At 39.7% G+C, this 21,531-nt stretch overlaps 1 protein-coding gene across 3 annotated transcripts; it reads right to left on the reverse strand.

Moving 5' to 3' along the window:
* Positions 1-1,345: 1,345 nt before the first annotated feature.
* Positions 1,346-17,844, reverse strand: LOC149833772 (splicing factor U2af large subunit B-like). 3 transcript variants are annotated; one of them, XM_090011016.1, is made up of 13 exons: positions 17,593-17,844; positions 16,407-16,624; positions 15,834-15,941; positions 13,301-13,368; positions 12,635-12,705; positions 12,511-12,555; positions 12,365-12,424; positions 11,003-11,063; positions 10,736-10,848; positions 2,713-3,159; positions 2,034-2,169; positions 1,814-1,881; positions 1,346-1,627 (listed from the first exon to the last, which is right to left on the reverse strand). In XM_090011016.1, the coding sequence occupies exons 1-13, from the start codon at positions 17,737-17,739 to the stop codon at positions 1,490-1,492; spliced, it is 1,680 nt and encodes a 559-aa protein (XP_089867142.1). In that variant the 5' UTR covers positions 17,740-17,844; the 3' UTR covers positions 1,346-1,489. The 3 variants fall into 3 exon arrangements, with proteins under 3 accessions (XP_089867142.1, XP_089867141.1, XP_089867143.1); XM_090011015.1 differs by having other exon boundaries at positions 12,511-12,570; XM_090011017.1 differs by lacking the exon at positions 12,511-12,555.
* Between the last annotated feature and the right edge of the window lie 3,687 nt (positions 17,845-21,531).

Below are 21,531 nucleotides of genomic sequence, written 5' to 3' on the forward strand. Positions count from 1 at the left end.
ACGGATAACCTACTATCAATGCAAAAATATCATAATTTTCAGAAAAATTTCAACCCTGAATTGGCTATCTTTAATAAATGTAAAAAATTACTTTTTGTCCGATTCGGAATGATTCGCCTGAATCGTTGGCCAAACGATACAGAGCCGATACCAATACTGACAACATTGCTCTTCCCTCAGTTCACCACGCCTGGCCGATGTTTTACCGAATTCGCAGAATTGGTTTGAGTCAAGCTGATTTTTTTTTGAGGGAGAGGACAAACCAAGTTGATTGTACCTTTAATCAATCCACCTATAAGTTTTTAAGAAAATGTATTTATAAAAAGTAAAACAACGTGCAACATGTCCTTTGAAATGGGCCGATTAAGCCTATGTTTGGGAGCGTTGAATCAGAGGTTGTGTTGTGGTTTCGGACATGTTCTCATACTCTCTTGCTGTTTGGGAGCAGTGGCTTGCACAGAAGGGTGACGCTCACGTGAATCAAACCTTGATCGCCCATCTAGCGGCCAAGGCCCCCAACCTCCCTTGGGGGCATATTTTATTTACACTTTAATACCAAGAAGATACCATCGGGTTTGACAATAAATAAGTAACGTTCTTCCCAAGTAGATCCAGTTTGGATGAAGATAAGAATAAATTTCATGGTTTGGTGATTCTGAGAAATAGAAGAGTCACGTCCTTCGTTGTTGGGTTTGACCATTAGCAGTCCCAGCCTGGTTGAATCCCAAGACACAAACCGCTTAACAATGCCTTTAACTGGTGGGCTCCTCAAGGGCTTGGGTGTGAGTGACCCACCTGGGTTTTATATGTGCTGCCTTAAAAGGATGGGTGGTAAATCTTGGACATTAAATGTTAAAAGAGGGCAATTTTTATGCAGCGCCGCTGTGCCGCTGACAGCCAACATTTCTAAAGAACACACCCATCTCCAGAAATGCCAAGATGGATGGCTGCCAACGACACTGCATCATGCAGCGCGGCTCCATATAATGTGAACACAATGTTTGTACACTACTTGATTTCACATTACCCGGATTTATGCAGTATGGATTCAACAACTGTCCATTATCTGGATTTATCCAGCTTCTGGGTTGGAAAACAGCCCGTCATCCTGATTACAGAAACAAGTCTCCCTAGGCAAACCCACAGAGCAGGCCGTAACCAAGGTCAACACCCATAATGCCATGGAAACAGGACCTTCAAAATAATGAGGCAAGTCTAACCGTTTCCGGACAGGCACTGCTCATATAACCGATAATAACAAGATGGTGCCGCCAGCCAGCCAGCCAGACGAGAAACCATTAGGCAACAAATACCCAAACAATGTAAAGAGCTAAAACATCCAAAATTTTGACCATGTAAGAAAGGCAACTCTTAAATTGAAATCAATAACATCAGCAGTTCATAAAGTCAAGAAATCTACATTTTGATTTGCACCAGTTTCCTGAATTCAGTGAAAAATTCAAAACTGTATACTAGAAAGGAAGAAAAACTACCCATCATATTCCCCATTTGAAAATTTGTTCTCTGGATAGAACACTGCAACTACTACCTTACCACCAAACTTCCTTCCATTCAAGCTTGCCCGAGCTCGAGAAGCAGCATCAGTATCCACATACTCCAAGAATACCTGAATTTTTTAATTAATAATCGAGACTATGGGTAACACCAACAACAAATATTAGGGAAACCAAAAAATTGCATTCCCACGAAATAATTCATGTTAATAAGGAATAATTTTGAAAAAGGTGCCCCAAAATGACCCCTGGATCCCAAATCATGTCCTCGATCCAAACCAAAGGGAAGTATAACTCACCTTTCCTACCCCCGGGGTTTGCTCTCCATCTGGTCCAGGCCGTGGGATGACAACATTTACCAATGTTCCTGACGATGCAAGCATCATTAATGTGCTCAAAATTTCAAGCAAACCTCATATTTTCAGCAATTTAGATGAGACTCTAAAAACAAAAAGGTCCATGCCCATTGCACAATTTTTAAATGAACATATTAAACACTAAAACAAGCAGAGTGAATACCATATTTGCCTCCTTCTCCTCGCATATCCTCCATTATGTCTTCAAACTCATCATCATCATTCAACTCATCCGCACTTACAACTTGTGTTAAGCACACAACCTTGGTAGGGAGAGCACCTCCTTGAAATACAAGCCTCTGCATAGTAACATATAAATCTTGCAGTACAACCAAACCAATATTAAAAGTGAAAGACAAACCCAGTATACATAGTTTACTAATGATTTCAAATTTCTCATGTAAGAACTAATCAAACGGGGAGAAAAGAAAAAGGTAAAAAATAAAGCAACTCCCTCTATCCATAATGAAAATAAACTTCAAATAATTCCTGGAGAACCTAAATTTCCTCTGGTAAAAAAAAGCCAACTAGGCATCGGAGCCAAAATGCCACCTTACACCAGGCACCAAAATGGCACCTCCCTGTGTTGGGGCAGCCAGAGACATGTGGTCTCTGCTGGGCAGCAATACACTCCTGCTTCCAGGCAAAATGGTGTAGGAGTGGCAACAAAAGTGCTCAAGCATATGATAAGGTCATGTACTTGAGAAAGAGAAGACACACACACAGACATAGAAGGGAGCATGTATATGTCTGTAGGCATGCTTGTGCACATTGTGTCTGTGCATACACATGGGTGCATGTTCATTTGTGTGTGTGCACACTGCACACCACGTGTTCCTTACCTGCAAAGCCACTTGCTGTTGTGCCTGCAACAACACACTCTCCTGCTCAGGCTGAGGTTGGGTGATTCCTTGATTTGCACGCCGAACTGTGAGAGTTTTATCACCCATCTTAATGCCATTAAGAGCAGCACAAGCAATGTCTGTAACACTAAGGTCCTGATATACACAGAATGCATAGCCTTTTGAATTCCCGGTTTCCCGGTCCTTGACAAGGTCAAACCCTCGAAGAGTTCCAAAAGACTCTAGCAGCTCCCTTATTTGTGCTTCTGTGAAGTAATAAGGAAGCCCGCCCACAAAGACTCGATCAGGCCCCTCTAGACCACCAGCAGAACCAAGTGATAACCCAACAGCAGCCAGGTTTAGATTAGGATTAGGCTGGCTAGGACCCAGAGCTGCAGCCAAAGAAGGATTATAATCACTAGGCCTCCTCACTTTGACAGGTGCTCCCTATGCAATCAAAACACAAAATCGGTAAAACAAACCAAACAAGCACCCTATGAATACTGATTTGATTATTTGTGTAATAATAATTAAACGTTGAATTGATTGACTCATGCATAAAATAAAATATCAGAGAATGAAAGAGGAAAAAACAAGAAGAGATGAAATCTATTAATAGAAATGATGTAAAGAAGAAGCATCAGCAACATGTTGGTATTAATCTAGAAAAGAACACATGCACAAGCGATTAGCATCATTATCCTTTTCATCAACCAGCAGCTGAACTTCAGAAGACTTCAAATAATAGTTGAACCAAAAATCAGCAAATTTAATGCAGCAATGACAAATGAACATTTCATTTTCAACCAAAACACAAGAAACACCCTGCCAATAAATTGTGAAATTAACCAATCATAAAAGCTTTACTAGGAACAGTATAGTCACCAAAATATTGGCATGATGTAGTGCAGTCGTTACATTTTTTAAATAAATTAAATTGAAATAAAGACTAAAATACCTTAAATTCTACATTAATAATAATTAGTCTGTTGTGATCTTATCACATTTTTGTTAGACGTAAAATAAATAAATAAACTAAATCTGGAAATAAATAAATGATCGCACCTCAAGTAGGTTTAGATGATTCCATTAAGCGTCAATTTTGGAAAGATTTAGATGGAGTAGTACAAGGGATATCTTATGGAGAAAAGCTTTTCATCGGCGGTGACCTTAATGGACATGTAGACATTAGTAGGGATGGATTTGAGAGTATCCATGAAGGCTATGGTATAGGAGAAAGAAACGAAAGTGGAGAAAGGATTTTAGATTTTGATTTGTCCTATGATATGATCTTAGCAAACACTTGGTTTAGGAAGAGAGAATCTCACCTAGTAACATTTAAAAGTGGGGTTAATACGAGTCAGAAAGATTTTTTCTTACTTAGAAAGAGAGATAGGGGTTGTTACATCGATTGTAAGGTTATACCGAGAGAAAGTGTAGCTATACAACATAGAGTCTTAATTTTAGATCTTAGAATTAGACAATGCCGCAAAAGGGATAAACATAGGATAGATCCTAGAATTAAGTGGTGGGCACTGAAAGAAGCTAAACAAGGTATGTTTGTAGAGCAGGTAGTTAAGAAAGTTGATTGGTGTCTCGAGGAGGATTCAGAATCAATGTGGAATAAAATAGCGGGTGACATGAGAAAGATGGCTAAGGAGGTATTGGGTGAGTCTAAAGGTGGTGCACCGCTAGGTAAGGATACATCATGGTGGAACGAGGATGTCAAATTAGCTATTAAGGTTAAAAGAGAGTGTTATAGAAATCTAAGTAAGAGTCGTGATAATGAGAATTTAGAGAAGTACATGATAGCAAAGAAGGAAGCTAAAAAAGTAGTTCGAAATGCGAGGGATAAGATATATAAGGAGGTTTATGACAAGTTGGATACCAAAGAGGGTGATAATGATATTTATAGGCTTGCAAAGATGAGAGATAGAAAATCGAGGGATCTGGGTATGGTTAGATGTATCAAAGATGAAACACAAAGGGTTTTAGTCAAAGATGAGGAGATTAAGGAGAGATGGAAAGATTATTTTGATAAGCTATTTAATGGAAGTCATGTTGAGGATCGTGGAGACTTCTCTATTCCTTTTCATGAGATAAATCGTGACTTCATGCGCAAGATTCAAAAGAAAGAAATTGCAGAGACTTTAAAGAAAATGAAATCAAGAAGGGCAGTTGGCCCAGATGGTATACCTATCGAGGCTTGGAAATGCTTGGGAGAGAAAGGTTTAGAATGGTTGACAAATCTTTTTAACAAGATTTGGCGGACAAATAAGATGCCTAATGAGTGAAGGAAGAGTACTTTGGTGCCTCTATATAAGAATAAGGGTGATATACAAGATTGCACAAACTATCGTGGTATAAAACTCATGAGTCATACTATGAAACTTTGGGAGAGGGTGATTGAGTCTAGGTTGAGGAATGTTGTCATGATATCGGAGAATCAATTTGGTTTTATGCCTGGAAGATCATCTATGAAAGCTATACATATTCTTAGACAACTTATTGAGAGAAATAGAGAGAGGAACAAAGATTTGCATATGGTTTTTATTGATTTTGAGAAGGCATACGATAGAGTACCTAGGGACGTTCTCTGGTGGACAATGATGAAGAAAGGTGTTTCTCTCAAGTACATTAGTATAATTAAAGATATGTATGAAGGAGTAGTAACCAATGTCCGCACTTGTGGAGGGGTGACAACCAATTTTCCTATAACGGTTGGGTTACATCAAGGATCTGCTTTAAGCCTTTTCCTATTTGCTATAGTGATGGATGAGCTTAGGAGATCAATTCAAGAAAATGTGTCATGGTGTATGTATGTTGTTTGCTGATGATATTGTTTTGATTGATAAGTCTAGAGCTGGGGTTAATGCTAAGTTAGAATTATGGAGACAAACATTGGAAGCAAGAGGTTTTAAGTTGAGTAAAAGTAAGACAGAATATATGGAATGTCGGTTTAGTAAGCAACGAAGTAGTGATGGGAGTGTAGTGAAGCTTAGTGAGCAAGAAATATCGGTGGATGATTGTTTCAAATATTTGGGATCTATCATTCAAAAGTATGGAGAAATTGATGGAGATGTAAATCATAGGATAAAGGTTGGGTGGATGAAATGGAAAAATGCAACTGGAGTGTTGTGCGATCGTAGAATGCCATTGTGGTTGAAGGGAAAGTTTTATAGGACGACTATTAGGCTCGCTTTACTACATGGTACGGAATGTTGGGCTGCCAAGAGACATCATATTCAAAAAATGAGTGTAGCTGAGATGCGTATGCTTAGATGGATGTGTGGAAATACAATAAAAGATAAGATTCGGAACGAGGAGATACGTAAGAAGGTAGGCGTTGCACCCATTGAAAATAAGATGAGAGAGAATCGTTTACGGTGGTTTGGACCATGGTTTTAAAACTCGCCGAGTCAACTCGGTGACTCGGCTGACTCGGCTCGGCCCTCCAACGAGTCAACTCGGTAAGCTAAACTCGTTCTGCGAAAACTCAGCCTTGACTCAGCCTGACTCGGGTTGACTCGACCTGACTCGGGTTGACTCGGGCTGACTCAGGCGAGTTTTGGGCACTTTTTTCTTTTTTCATTTTTCAAAGGCTATGGGCATTTTTTTCATATGTAAGTGTTCATTTTTCAAAGAACAAATAGCATAATAACAATAGGCTTACCAACTTAATATAAAATCACAAAATTAGTAAAAGTCAATCAAATTTCACATGTCCAATTGTCAATCATTCATTCCTTTTGATAGCTCCAGGTAAGGAATCAAACCCAGTACCCCTCAATGAACATAGAGTGAATCCACTAATCCAACTAACATAACTGATCCCTCATGCAACCATCTCTGAGACCTACACAATAGTTGGCAGCCAGCCTGTTCAAAACCAACAGCATAAAATGCCCACATTTATCATTATAATATATATACATCACAGCATTCTCATTATCCAAAGCTTATATGCATTTATGTGCAGATATATAAGGCATTACAAATATCAAGATAAAGTTCAATGTTCCCAAAATTTTGCAAGGATTTTCTGAGGCCCTGCAACACAACAACTATGTCCATATATTCAGGATGTAAACCATGATCGAGCATGGCTATTAAAGTTCTTGAAGCTAGTAATTAAGTCATTCTTAATATATTGTCTTGAAAGACTTGCTCCTGCTTGTGTAGTTTCTTTAGTAAATGTGAGATTTGAATTACGAGCAGTTTTACTTGATGTTATTTTACTTATTAATCAATTAAACTAGTAATTAAGTCATTCTACAAACCTTTATATGTTTAAATGACAATTTATATATTGTCTTTGTTTTAAAATCAAAAGTTAACAAAACCCGGTCCGAGTCACCGAGTTGACCCGTCGAGTCACGAGTCAATAAAGAACGAGTCGAGTTCCGAGTCACGGGTTTTAAAACCTTGGTTTGGACATATTCGGCGAAGGCCTAATGATGCTCCAGTTAGAAGGATGGAGAAATGGGAAAATAAATTAGTTAAAAGAGGTCGGGGTAGGCCTAGGAAGACATGGATGAAGATGATAGGAAAGGATATGAAGGCTTTGAACCTCACCGAAGACATGGCATTGAATAGAAATGATTGGAGGAGAAGGATTCATGTGGAAGACCCTTAATGATTTTCTTTTTTGGTTCATATCGCCGACCCCAATTGTTTTGGGATGAAGGCGTAGTAGTTGTTGTTGTGGAAATTTATAGTGTAACTATGTTACATATAGGGGTGCACAACAAGTCGAGCTAACAAAGAAGCCGAGTCTGATCAGCACCCTTGAGTTCAATTAAGCTTGAGTCAGCATGACAGGCTCGTGAAATGTGGTCATATAACATTTTGTGTTGATTAATGAACAAAGAAGCCCCAGCCCAACAGGTAGGGCTTTTGGCTGTATTATAGGAGGTGGCGGGTTCGAGTTCCGCCCCTCAAAACATTCCTTTCATTTTTTTTAGGTGATCACAATCAGATCTCTTGAGCCGAGCCAAACTGAGCTTGAACCTCAAGTTTTTTAAATTAACCGAGATCAAACAGTCAAGACTCAGGTCATGTGCAGCCCTGGTTACATACCATTGATAACTTTAAAATAAAATTAAAAGAATTTTAAATTAAGAAGAACCCTCCAAAAGTTCAAACTCAAAACATAGATTTGGGGCTCTTCTACAGCCAAGGGAAAGGTTTATCATCCTTTCCACATCGATATGGCACTAGTATAACATTAAAGAATCAAGATCTAGGTCTTTGAGGAATAACTCTCACCCACATATTGGAAAGAGAGATGTCTGGTTTGGTTTTTACTTCCCTCTTGTTTCGGGAATTGGAGAAGGTGCAAGAGAGAGATGGCTTCTTCAAGCCAAAAATACAGAAATGGTTGAGCCCAAGGAATGCTCCAGTCATCAAGGCTTCCAGCAGGCCAACAACCCAACCCCTATCTCCCCCTGTTTTTCTTGAAAAACGAGGGTTTTATGCACCATTCTTTTTCTCATGGTAGCCCATAGGAGTGAATCCCCTTCATGAAGAGAGTATCTTCAGATATTCTATTGCCAAGAATATATCCCGAGTACGGCATTTGTGACAATGAGGAACAGTCAATCAGGATCAGTGTTGTTAAAAGCGCGCCTCAAGGCGCAAAAAGCGCGCCTCGCCTCGAGGCGAGGCCCTTTTCGCCTTGAGGCGCACGTAAAAAGTGCAACAGCCTCAAGGCGTACGCCTCATGCGCCTTGAGGCGTACGCCTTGAGGCGAGGCGCGCCTCGAGGCGCGCATTAAACATCGGATGGCCCGGACCCGAGTTCGACCCGAATCCGGGCCCGTATTCTCGAAAGATCGAGAACCTGCGTCTTTAAAAAAGACACAGGCGCTTCGGGGTGAGGGAAAGCCCTCGCCCCTTCTCTCTCCACTCCGTCCCCTTTCGTCCACCGCCACTGCTCGCCGCCGGCCACCACTCGCCGATCACCGCCTCTGCTGAGAAGGGATCACTCGCAGTGCAACCACTCGCCGCCGCCACTGCTGTCGCCGGCCACCACTCGCCGCCGGCCACCACCCGTCGCCGATCATCGTTTTCCTTCAGGTATGGCTTTTTCATTTTTTTTTATTAACCAGGGGCGTAGCTAGGGGGGGCAGGACTGGGCTGTAGCCGAGTCCTGCCTCCCGAAACAGTTAAAATATTTTTTTTTTAAAAGCCCAGTCTTACCCCAACCCTGATTCCATATGAAATAGATTTTTATCCATTTTTGTAGCTCAGCCCAGTCCTAGCCCAGCCCTGACTGCAGCAAATAGTTTGATTTGTCCATATGAAATAGATTTTTATTAATAATTGTAGCCATTTTTTGTCCATATGACTGCGGTCCCTTGTTTTCCTTTTTTGTCCATATAACTGTAGCGATGATGATTTCTTGGTGTGCAATCAAATATGCGATGTCCTTAATTGTTTAAGCATGCATTGATTTGGTTTTTCGTCAATAATGCTTGCTTACTTGAGGCATATGAGAGAGAGAGAGAGAGAGAGCCTGGACATCTTGTGCAGAATACAGTCCAGAAATTAATTCCTTGCTGCTAAATTTGCATATTTTATTATTCTTTTGGAAAGCATCATTTGCTTTTCATGGTGGCGAATATCAATCTGCTTTGAAAAGAAAGGAACTGAAAAGGCTCTTATGGAACTTGTATCCCTTGTCATGTTGGTGGTCACTTCATCGCAACTTCTCTTGAAGATAAAAGTTGGACATAAAGGAGCAGTTGTATGGTTATTTCAATCAGTTTCTGATGTATAGGAGCCCACCCGACCTACATTTTGGAAATAAATTTGTTGAATGAAACAATAAAAAGCAACTTTTTCTTCAAACTGACTATTTAAGGATCTCTCAAGATGCTATTAGGTCTATCTAGATGTTGATCCATAGGATATTTTACACTATAACCCATTTTAATTGAATTAATTTGTGATTTTTATTGGCTCACATCTTTGAGTATGAAAACAGTCTCAGTTTTGAGTGCTTTTACAATAGGATAATGAAGCAAACTAAAACAGATTGTGGGGTTGTAGGTTTCTTTTCACTACTGTGTAAACTGAGATAGAACACACAATTGAAATATTCAAACATAATGGTGACCTCTGTTTAGCATATTCAAACATAATGGTGATCAAGTTGTTGCATTAATGCTACTTTTACATATTAATCTCATATTTTTTTCGTATTTATTTGAGATTTTTTATTTCGTGTTGGTTGGCGCTTCATCAATAAAGCATTTCTTATTTATTTATAATTTTAGATAATTTTTATAGTTTTTTTAAAGTTTAAAAAAAAAATTTGAGGCTTACGCTTTGCGCCTCGAGGCTTACGCCTCGCCTCAGATTTTGGTGGAGCGCCTCGCTACGCCTCAACGCTTTTAACAACACTGATCAGGATGTTGTAAATAATAATGATTTAGGGCAACTTTTCATAAAATTGAGTGGGGGTTCCCATTTTATCCCAGGAACTTGCAAAGATCTCTACTAAATTCCTACATTTGGATGTTTCAAGCAACATCAGTAATTGCATATTTAAGCCTTCTTTGTTTTTCTTGATATTAAAAAATGACATGAATGTTCCCCATCCTCTCAGTTACCACCATAAGCATTTATTGCCAGCCAAATCACAAGAAATAGGGAAGACAAGCCATTAGGATTCTTCCAAAAATTATATGAAACGTTAAGATAAAATAGGAGAATAAGCTCCAATTTACCCTTGTTTGGGAAGGCAATCACAAGCTTGAAATATAAATTCAAAGGCTTCAACATTAAAGTAAACAATAAACACTATGTGCATGTGTTTGTGTGTACCTACTAAGATAAAATAGGAGAATAAGCTCCAATTTACCCTTGCTTGGGAAGGCAATCACAAGCTTGAAATATTAATTCAAAGGCTTTGAAAAAAAAGTAAACAATAAACACTATGTGCGTTTGTTTTTGTGTACCTACTAATGTACCAACAAAAACAGAGCCAAATGTAGCCACAAAAAGAGAGACAGCTATACCTCAAAAATAACGCCATCTAAGGCCATTGCATTACTGGCTTCCTCAACAGATCTCATCTCCACAAAGGCAAATTTCTTTTCATGGTTTATGTAAACATTGACAACTGCATCACCTGAAAGAAAAAAACTCACAGTAAGTCATCACAACCCTTTTCCCACCACCCTACCCCATCCCACCCTAACCACGCCGCTCTGGAGCACGACAACAATGAATAAAAGCACTATGGTGAATGATAATAGAAGTGTCATGGACGCTATCAAACAAACCTGGACCAGCAGTATTTCCCCCGCTTGCAGCCATAACCTGGCTAAAGAAGGTTGCTACGGTCTGCAAACAATAGCAACAATGGAGAAGTGTATCAGCCATTCGCCATCCAAACAATTGAAAAACAGAATCAACAAGAATAAAGTTACAGGATATGTCCAGAGTTTCACTCCTACCAACTAAAAAGGCTTTGTGCAATCCATTACCTTCAATCTCTGAACCAAAGCAGAGGGGCAAAAAGAAAAAAGATACAAGGACATTACATCGGAGATTATCCAGTTTGAGAGATTTTTCTTTCTTGGTCAACCAGCAGCTCATGATTGTCAAGGAATGTTTGGGATGTGGTAGTCAGAATTCTCATCTAAGAGAATTTTATAGCATAAATTACTGCAGCTCTACCAGTGTTTGCAACACAGGCCTCATGGAATTCCAGCACAATTCATATCCTACTGTTTGATTAAAGTCAAGGACAAATAAAGGGTGGTCACAAGCATTTTCATACTTTGCATCTTGGGTCGAGCAGAAGAAACAGGTGGTAACACCAATGTTGTAAGTACCGGACTATATCGTACGATAAGTATTGTTACTGTGGGAAATAACGATACGATACACCCTCGTATAGCAATACAAGTATGTATCATATCTGTATCGTACAAGTATGTATCATATCTGTATCGTACGATATTTAACATTTTGCATCTTTAAAATTCACTAGGTTAACTCTGGCTCTTTTGTTTTTTTACAATTTATATGAAATGTTGGGTCTTTCTTTGAAATTTTCAGTAACATGACACCTAATTTGGAATTTCATGTAAAAGATGGTTCCCTATCTACAACTTTTCCAAAAGTAAATGGAACTTGTGAAATTATTAACCTTAAAAGTGAAAGAATTACAATTTATGAGTAATAAGAAATTGTTTGTGTGCTTGCAATTGGGGGTCATTAACAAAACAGGCTACTTTCTACAAGGAGAGCAGCTCTCATATTTAAGCCGTTTAGCAGTCACTCAATCCTACATTCTGATGCAAACACCACCTTTCTTAAGTATAAACTGCAGGTGAAATGGAATCATTTTCTCTGTTAGCAAACTCAGTCAGTTACAGAACAAATGATCCTCATAGATCAGAGATGTATGGACTAGTTGTAAAGCTCAGCATAAATCCTATGGAAATTCGACAATCTCAAGAGACCAAAATAGATCCTAATACTCGACTTCACCAATCCAAGAGACCAAAAAATATCCCAATGAATCATCTGATCTGATTAACAACGCATAAAATACCAAGGAACAGCTTAAAAAGAGAAGCCCCACCCCACAACAAGAAAAGGAATAATAAACAAAGAAAATAGACAATGCACATAACCTGTTCATTGACTGTAGGTGGGAGTCCTCCAACATACACACGCCGAGCATGACGAGTAGCCTGTCAGAACCAAGTGCATAGTGTGTCATTGAAAATTTATGAGATCAATCAGTAAAATAAGAGAAAATCAGAGGAGCCCATCATACCTGCTGTGTCATCGCTTGGATTGGCACAACCGGAAGGGCTCCAAACTGAAGAGAAGACAACTGAAAAAAAAAATATTATAAAATAAAACTGACAGAATATCGTGATGGACTTCTATAAGGGTACCTGTCCAGTTCCCACTGGGAACATGTTCGGAAACATTCCAGGGATGGGTTGTGGAGCCCCAGCCACTTGACCTGCAGGATGACCAGAAATAACAGTTTACAGACAAAAGCTCATACTACTAAATCTTATCATGAAATGCAGTCAAGAAATTACACAGTGCATCATATTCATACCTGCTCAAATGAGATATGCCCTAGCTGAATGTATCCAAAACAAAAGTAGTACATAACTCCTAAGTACTGGAGAAACTATTTGTAAGACTACCAAAAAGACAATAGTCACCGGTTGAAGACGAACAAGATCCATCAAACCGGTGCACTGAATCCTCCTTGAACATAAAAGCTACAGTAGTCGGCTCACGCCCATTGGCAGCCCAACATTGTCTTCTTACAACAACATACAGACACAAAACAAACAAGCCACCACCAAAAACAAGCAAACAACCAAAAGAGCTCTCAGTTTCAGAATCAATGCACCAAATAAACAACATAAGAAAAACAATGCACCAATCTAGAAAAAAAATATTTTTCTTTGTAACAAATAAAACATGTAATAAAACAAAGTTAAGCACATGACAAGTTGCAAAATTGCCATGTAGCACCTAACAAAATGAAAAGTAATATAACAATCTATACAGCTAAATGGAAGACAAGCAAGAATACGGACCTGGCACAGCAGCACCAGGAATTAATGCAGCACCAGGAGGACCCATATCAAAACCACTTATGCGTTTGCTGCAGGGACAAATGTACACATAAATAAAAATATTAATATATAATGAGAATTATAATAAGCAAAGGCAAAGCAAAAGCATCAAACTGAGTGTTAGACACATAAGCAAAATGCACAACTGCTTCAGCAAAAAAGCAACAACATGACATTTACATGGAGATTCATAGGTAAGAAGAAATCATCTACACATATTTTAGGACAAGGAAACTCTGCATTTGAGACACACCAAAACTTGGCCAGTTTTGGGTATCAGTTAGGTCAAAAATGAATCAGGATTGGACAGGTTACCTCCTAACCAAATTCCGACCTTGCTTGCAGCAAAAAACACTGATAATGTGATTACTTTCAGAATCCCAAGAAACCCTTTAAGGCAACAATATCTCGTCCATGTTTTCAATCATGTGTCATACATACAAGACACACATCCCCTTTTTGTGAGGGTATTCTGCAAAAAGTAACCAGGGAAAGAATGGCAGTAGAAGTTGAACATCCACGCAACATAATTTGGATTATAAAGTCCCTTCCTCTCTCCATCCTCCCCATACTATATATGTGCACGCATAGCACACATTAGCACGTATCCCAGAAGCAAAAGGTAAGCACCCATGCAGAAATTAAATAAATCTGTAATTATCCTTGATTCTGCCCAGAATCACCAATACAGCACTACTGGGTCTCAGCAATATCCTGACAAAATAATAAGGAAAAACAAAATTTTAAATAAAAAACTGGTTTTATACAAATTAAAACACTAATATCATAATATTAACTGAATCATTTTCAGTTACCCTTTTCTAGATATCATGCACTTCACCTTTCACAGAAAATCTTCAAAATATCAGGAGATTTAGTGACTATGATTCCACTCAAGCAGGCCACACTAGGCCTTGAACATCAAGGAGAATGGGACATGCTTTAACTTTTTTTTGTATATATTTACACGGAGAAACCGGCCCCAGGATCAGAGACCTAGCTGGATCTGCCTGCCATAGTTACAGTTGCTGTCTTGGCAGCGTAAAACTCTGTGGGCTTACCCCTTGCCCCCAAGGAATTGCCACGCTTCGGCTTGCGCAAGGGGTGACGCCCATGGGATTTGAACCTAGACCACCTGCCTAGCAGCCTAGGTCCCAACCCACTATGCCAAACCCCTTTGGGGGACATGCTTTAACTAACAACAGGAAATGCACATGCAAAAGGGACAAATAGATATAAAAAACAGACACCCAATACATCTTCATCTACAGGCTTTTAAAACGAATTCAGAGTGTTGAAACAATAGTGCAAATGCCCAAAATATTTATCAGTGGGAAGTAAGTGCAACAAAAAAAGTAAATAATTGTATCATCATGTTTACTAGCAGGAACTTGAAAAAAAAATGGCAATGCTAGCATTAGCTCTAAATCTATCAAGAAACATTTAAATCCTGCACGGTAACATGCATACATGCATAATGCCATATGCAAAATTTCATGCAAATAAACTGGAAGCACCTCATCCCTTACAGTAAGAGCAGGAAATTGGGTATCCCATAGAGAAAATTGGATTTGCACTGAAAATGTTATTGACAGATTTTTTGCAAAATGATTCACCTGGAGAGAGATACAAATCACAAAATAAACAGCAATTGCAGAAGGATACTGGGTAACTGCATGTCTTGTATTGTGCACGAAAAGATATTTTTTTCATGTTTCCAATTATATGGTTCCAACATTTATGGTGTGTTTGCCTGCCGCGGAAACCTGAGGGTTTCTGCAGAAACGCACGAAAATCGTTGCTTTTCTGCAATCCCCCACTGCGACAATGCAAACACTGTCCTCTTTTTCCCCACGGAAAGAGGACCGTTTTCAACATAATCCCTCCCCCTGTGCTTCTCTTACAATGGAAAGCTTTCCCGTTTGGGGGGGGGGGGGGTCCGACACTATTTCAGCAGAAGACTCCATGGAAACCCTTGCATGGAGTCTTCTTCCACTTCATGTAAACACACCCTTATGGGAAATAAAATTGGTAATGTGCAAAGGCTCGTTGACTGCAGAATTATGTGAATTATCCATAACATGATAGAAAACGGCAATTCTGCACGTTACTTTACCATCACAGGCCACATAAATTCTTAATGTTACTGCACAGTTAGATATAATTTTTATAGAGCTTCTTCAAAATATAGATGCCATTATGACAGATAAATCACCAAACATGGGTATTGTGTGCCTGCCATTTACATGCTTAGAAAAACATGTATCGGGTAAAAAAAATTCAACTTAATCGAACCAAATCATTTACACCAAATTGAGCTCAAAAAATAGAGAAAAACCATTCTAATTCTAAATCTTGCTTATTCAGCACTATTGCATGTAAAATGTGCATGGCTAGCTATGTCCAATTGTCAATTAATCTCAAAATCCATGCATGATGAATCGACAAGCAGCAAATGCTATATAAAGTCAAGCAGATTAGCAGAAGCAATTACCTCTTTGAACGTGAGCGAGAACGGGACCTCGATCTATGCTCTGATTTACTTCTAGAAGGAGATCCAGATTGGTGCCCATGTAGCCCTTCTCTGTCACGATCAAAATCTCTGTGCCAGAAATAACACTCGTGAGTAGAAAATCAGTAAAAAGGGTAGGTAGGAATGGTAGGAGGGGAAAAGAGAAAAAATAAGACATCCAAAATCTTAACGGAAATGGAAGATAAAAATATATATAGTAGGGTCCATTAAACTGTTATGAAGGTTCAAAGTGGCAAACAAAAATGTTCTCAGCAAGTGGTTATTAAGGTTCTCACTTCCCACATTTGAAATCCATAACTCTTCCCAGCAATTAAATCAGCACAACAATAACATAGAGGAGCCTCAGGTGGTTAAGAAATAATGCAAATGGACAGCAAGTAAAATAAACAAGTTTTTAATATTAAATGACAAACATGGGATGTCCCAGTCCAGAGTAACAATTCAAGTGATTAATGCGATAGAGCCCCTACATGCAAGAAAGACAAAAATGTGAATTAAGCTTAAACCACAAAGCCATAATTCCAATCTCATCACCTGTCATAATCACGGCTTCTACGATAATCATAATCATTGCCTCTATCACGGCCTCTTTCCCTCCTCTCACTGTGATCATTATGGTGATCCCTACGGTGTCTATCACGATCCCTATCCGTGTCTCTGTCCTTGTCCTTGTCCCTGCCCCTGTCCTTCTCTCTCCCCTGCTCCCTATCTCTGCTCTTCCCAGAATCTCTGTCATAGTCACGAGAAGCAGACTGCAATTGAAGGAGTCATATTATTTACAGAAACTTAAGCCAATAACAAGCCTGTGCAGTAAGAGGGACAAAAAACACCCATGAAACGAAAATGGGGCTTCTGGACAAAAATGGTCATCAACAGAAAAGGATATGACATATGCCTCAAAATAAGTGTAGCAATCTGAAGTGAAGGTGTAAACCAGAATCTCAAGGAAATGGCTAAACACTTAAAACCCCACTAATGGCATTTTTTCCAGATCCAACCGGGACTGATAAGAATTAGCTAAAACAAATATAACAAAAGGAATCAATTAGCATGCGAAACTTTCGCACAAGACCATACATGGATTAAAGAAAAGACAACACGATGTGGTAATCAAGGTTTTCGTCCATAATGAGAGAGAGCGAGAGTAAAGGGAAATTTATATATAATTATATTAACAAGGGGACGCAATAGAATACCCAAATTCGAAGCGCTTTACCAGTAATTCCTGATAAGTTTAATACCAATTCCTAATAACTAACCATTCATAGCCTATTGAAAATAGGGAGAAAAAACAAAATTTTGATCTCTTCTCGAATCAACACGACAAAACACATACTGAAAAAATTAAACCAAAAAAAAAGTAGACACGCTTCTAACCGCTAGGCATATGAAAAAGCAAAGAATAACAAGTTTATCGATTGTTGCATCGCTCTGGATAAAAACTTCGCATCTTGCACCACGACGAAGGGAGGACAACGGAAGACACCAGACGAACTGGACACTTCCCTTGAATATCATAAAACGCTAACTAAAAAGTCTGTGCATTCGCAAGCCAGGGGAAGAGAAAGATATTTACATAGATAACACGAAATCAAAACATTCGGCGTAACCAAAATCCGAAATTTCCGATAAACGTCCCAATGGAACGACTCAGCGCGCGCTGACGAAGGAGTGGGTACGATTAACTATCGAAAACACAAAGAGGGAGAGGGAGAGGAACCTGGTGCTTAGAATCGCCGTAACCGTCATAACCCCCGTAGCCTCCTCTTCCTCTTCCTCCTCCACCGCCGCCACCTCTGTGCGGGAAGGATGAGTGGTCCTTGTACCCATCGCCGTTGCCCTCGTATCTCCGATCCTGATCCGGCATATTGATTCGCTTCCTCTGCTCGGGGTTAGGGTTCCACTAGTGGGGAAGAACGTTAGCGGTAAACGAACGAACGACGCGCGAGGGACGAAGAACGACGGGTAGGCTGACACGAGCAACGAGCGGGGTAGCGTTTTATAGGTGGTGGAGACCACGCTATCCAGCCAAGGTGCGTATGAGGTAGGCTTGGTCAACCGAGCCGGGTTCAAACTCGGGTTGAGACAATTTGATATATGGACCAGGACAAGGTAGTGTTGTTTAGTTTGGATCTGGGTTTCCGTTGTCTCTTCTTTTTCTTTGCTAGATTGAAGTAGTAACCGGATTTAAACCCAATCTGATTAGTGAGGTCAACTCCGGGCCAGCTCTTTATGGATTAAGTTGGGTTTGCTTTGGTTTGGCTGGGCCGGATTATCCGTCCTACCGGGTCACACAAGTCAGCCATGAACCTAGCTTTATGCGGGGAAAACCAAATAAAGCTAGACTTTGTGCATTGTCAATCTTGTAATAAACTGATAGGGTGTACTTGATCCCTACTCGTTTAACCACAAAACAATTAGAGGTCATTGAGATGATTTTTTTTTTTTAACTACGAGGAACTCTTGTCGAAGCAAGGAAAACCCTAGGTGGGGCCCCAAGACTAGGGATGGCAGAGTGGACGGGGTCTTTACCCCACTGTCTCAAAATCCGAACCTCCATCCCTGCATCAGGATGGATTTTAACTTGCACCCTCGCCTCCATCCTCGTTTTATGTCCTCCATTCTTGGTCCAAACAGGAGTGAGGCGGGGTGGGGGCCCATTTTCCTTTGATCTATAGTCATCCCTTGAAGGATTGAGGATGGGATACCTAGGGGTGGCAATCGGGTTGGGTTGGCGGGTTAGCGGGTCGGGTTGGCGGGTTGGCAGGTCAGCATACCTCAACCCGAACCCGACCCGTTTATTAAACGGGTCGGCTGTGGCAAACACGAACCCGACCCGTTTAATAAACGGGTAACCCGACACGACCCGCCAACCCATTTAATAAATGGGTTGGGTTGGGTAAACGGGTTTTCAAGTTCGCGGGTCAGGTTGGCGGGTTGGGTTGGCGGGTTGACGGATCGGGTTGGCAAGTAGGCAGGTTGGCGGGTCGGGTTGGCAGGTCGACCCACCCGCCTAACCCGTTTATTAAACGGGTCAGCCGGGTTGGCGGGTTGGCATACCCCCAACCCGAACCCGACCTGTTTAATAAACGGGTTACACGGGTCGACCCATTTATTAAACGGGTTGGCTTAAGCCCAACCCGAACCCGCCTAAGAGTCGGGTTGGCGGGTCGTGTCAGAAATTGCCACCCCTAGGGATATCACAAGAATATTTTTTTTATTAGGACGATAACTCTAAAATGACAAATTACCCATACTTTCTTTCATCTCGGGAGAAATACGATCAAGGGAAGCTAATTCAAATCCTTCGGGTAAAATGAGAACAGCCCCTACATTCAAACCTTCCTTTTTACCATGAGCAAGAACCTGTTTCAGTTGCATATCATAGGGGATTCTAACAATTGCCTCAAATACAGTATTAAGAAGCACATCTTGTGGAACCTCAATATCCACTGCAGAGCAGGGCGGGGCAAGGTGGGATTGGGATGAGGACCGGATGGGGCGGGGTGGAGGAAAGCGTAAGTCCATCCCCACAAATATCTGCACGGAGATAGATCTTGCCCTTCATCCCCATTTCTTGCCCTTCATCCCTGGTCCAAATGAGTGAGGTGGGGCGGGCCCCATTGACCCCATGTCCACTGCCATCCCTACCCACGACCACGCTGCATTACGTGCCCCACCTCTAAAAGCTATGGATAAGCCCGTCCGCCAGAAGGGTTTGGTCTGGTGCCTTCATCTCGTAACCACCCTGCTGACCACGAGGGCTACATTTGGGATGACGCTGTCAAAACCAAAGCTTTTGAAAAAACTTGGTTTTGCATTGACATTCCGTTCTTGGCAAACTTGGCTAGACAAAAACTAGGTTATGCTAGCATTCGGATGAAAAATAGGCTCTGATTTTCATAACTCAGAAAAAAAAAATTTATAGCCAACCACCTGCTGAGAGAATAGCTGACTGGTACCGCATGTTAGTCGGCATAAGCCCACCCGTTTTCCAGTAGATGGTTGGCCACAAAATGGCAACAATACTTTAAATAGGGGAAACCCAAAAAAAAAAACGAATGTTTTTTCTGTCAGCCACCAACCGATAAACAGTCAGGCTGATACCGCAAGAAAGGCATCGATCTTGCAAAAATAAAGAAAAATAGCCTGTTCATTTTCCGGCTAACCACCGGAGAATGGCCAGTTTGGTGCCGCTCAATGAGGGGGCACTAGCTCGGCCATTTTTTTGATGAGTGATTGAACGAAAAAAGAACCACAAAGCTTACAAATTAAAAAATTAAAAGAAAAAAATGTGTGACCATTGTCCAACTGTACAATAGCCGGGCTGGTGCTGCTGGGCACTGCGGTGCACTGGGCTAGTGGTTTTTTCGAGAATGCTAAAAAAATTAAAATTAAAATTTAAAAAAGGAAGAATGGTCGATCATTTCCCAACTGGTGGATGACCAGGAAATGACTAGACAGCTATTAAAAAGAGGCCAAAAATATGAGAAAACCTGTTAACCTTGAGAAAAAGCAAAGCAAAAATCTCGATCTAATTTTATAAATGACACCTTAATATTTGTGTCAAGCTGAAGGCCGATCGAAATTCATTATCATGGTTAGGGTATTTAAGGTTGGATGGTTGTGTCCTCAACCAAGTTTTACTTGGTAGAGAGGGGAACACATTAGTGTGTTTGATCGCTCATCGCAGGAGTCTCTCTCTCTCTCTCTCTCTCTCTCTCTCTCCTATGCAACAATCAGGCGATAAGGCCACCGGCTAAAGGTCTCTCTCCCCTTTTTCTTATCTCTTCCCCTTCCATCTGTTTATTTTTGTTTAGAGCCTTGATTAGGCTTCGAATAAGAAAGTTTAGAGTTTTTCTTTGATTTGATTAGGTATTTTTTTGTTATTAGGGCTTTTATTTTATTTGATTATGGTTTTAATTTAATTTTCTTTTATTAGAGTTTCAAATCAAAATAGTTAAATTAGACTTTTTTATAGTTAATTTGATTAGTGTTTTTATTTTATTTTATTAGGGTTTTTTCTTTGATCAGGGAAGTGAATCAAAAAATTTAAAATAAAGTTTTTTACAATTATTTTGATTAGTTTTTTTTTTATTTAATTAGGGTTGTGAATCAAATTTCTTAAATTAGATTAGTGCTTTTCTTTGGTTTGATTATGGTTTTTTATTTGATTAGTTTTTTTTTATATTTAATTTTATGGTTTTTTCTCTTATAGTTTAGGTTTTTTACTTTATTTATGTTTTATTTTTTGCATTATAGGGTTTTAAGTTTTAATTATAGTTTATTGATGGTTTTTGCATTTGAATATAAAAAACTATGAATTTCTCAAATTACCCAATTTTTAAATAAATTTTGATAGTTGGATCCGATTTGCAATCCATATCCAAGGCTAAAATCCATAAAATTTTTTGATAAACTTTCATAATTATAATTAGACTCAATATGGCACCGATTAAAAGCATTTATATATAAAAATATATCAATTCTTTTTTCTTAAATTACTCAAGATTTAAACATTTTTTTATATTTAGATCCAATCCGAGATTCATATTAGAAACTAAAATCTATAATAAATATGTTAAAACACTACATGAGTAGGGTGGATTATCCGTATGTGTCTAAGTTGTACGCACACTCCGAACACAAAAAACAAACA

Source organism: Nuphar pumila, chromosome 6 (assembly GCF_984573655.1).
Source record: "Nuphar pumila chromosome 6, dmNupPumi1.hap1.1, whole genome shotgun sequence".
Lineage (NCBI taxonomy): Eukaryota > Viridiplantae > Streptophyta > Magnoliopsida > Nymphaeales > Nymphaeaceae > Nuphar > Nuphar pumila.

What these genes read in the sequence shown, in the direction of transcription:
- LOC149833772 (XM_090011015.1), bottom strand. Translation starts at nt 17,739, where the DNA reads ATGCCGGATCAGGATCGGAGATACGAGGGCAACGGCGATGGGTACAAG. An exon ending in TCCTGGTGCTGCTGTGCCAG is followed by an intron (nt 12,706 to 13,300) that starts GTCCGTATTCTT and finishes GTCATCCTGCAG; the next exon opens with GTCAAGTGGCTGGGGCTCCA. An exon ending in GGGAAATACTGCTGGTCCAG is followed by an intron (nt 10,849 to 11,002) that starts GTTTGTTTGATA and finishes TTTTTCTTTCAG; the next exon opens with GTGATGCAGTTGTCAATGTT.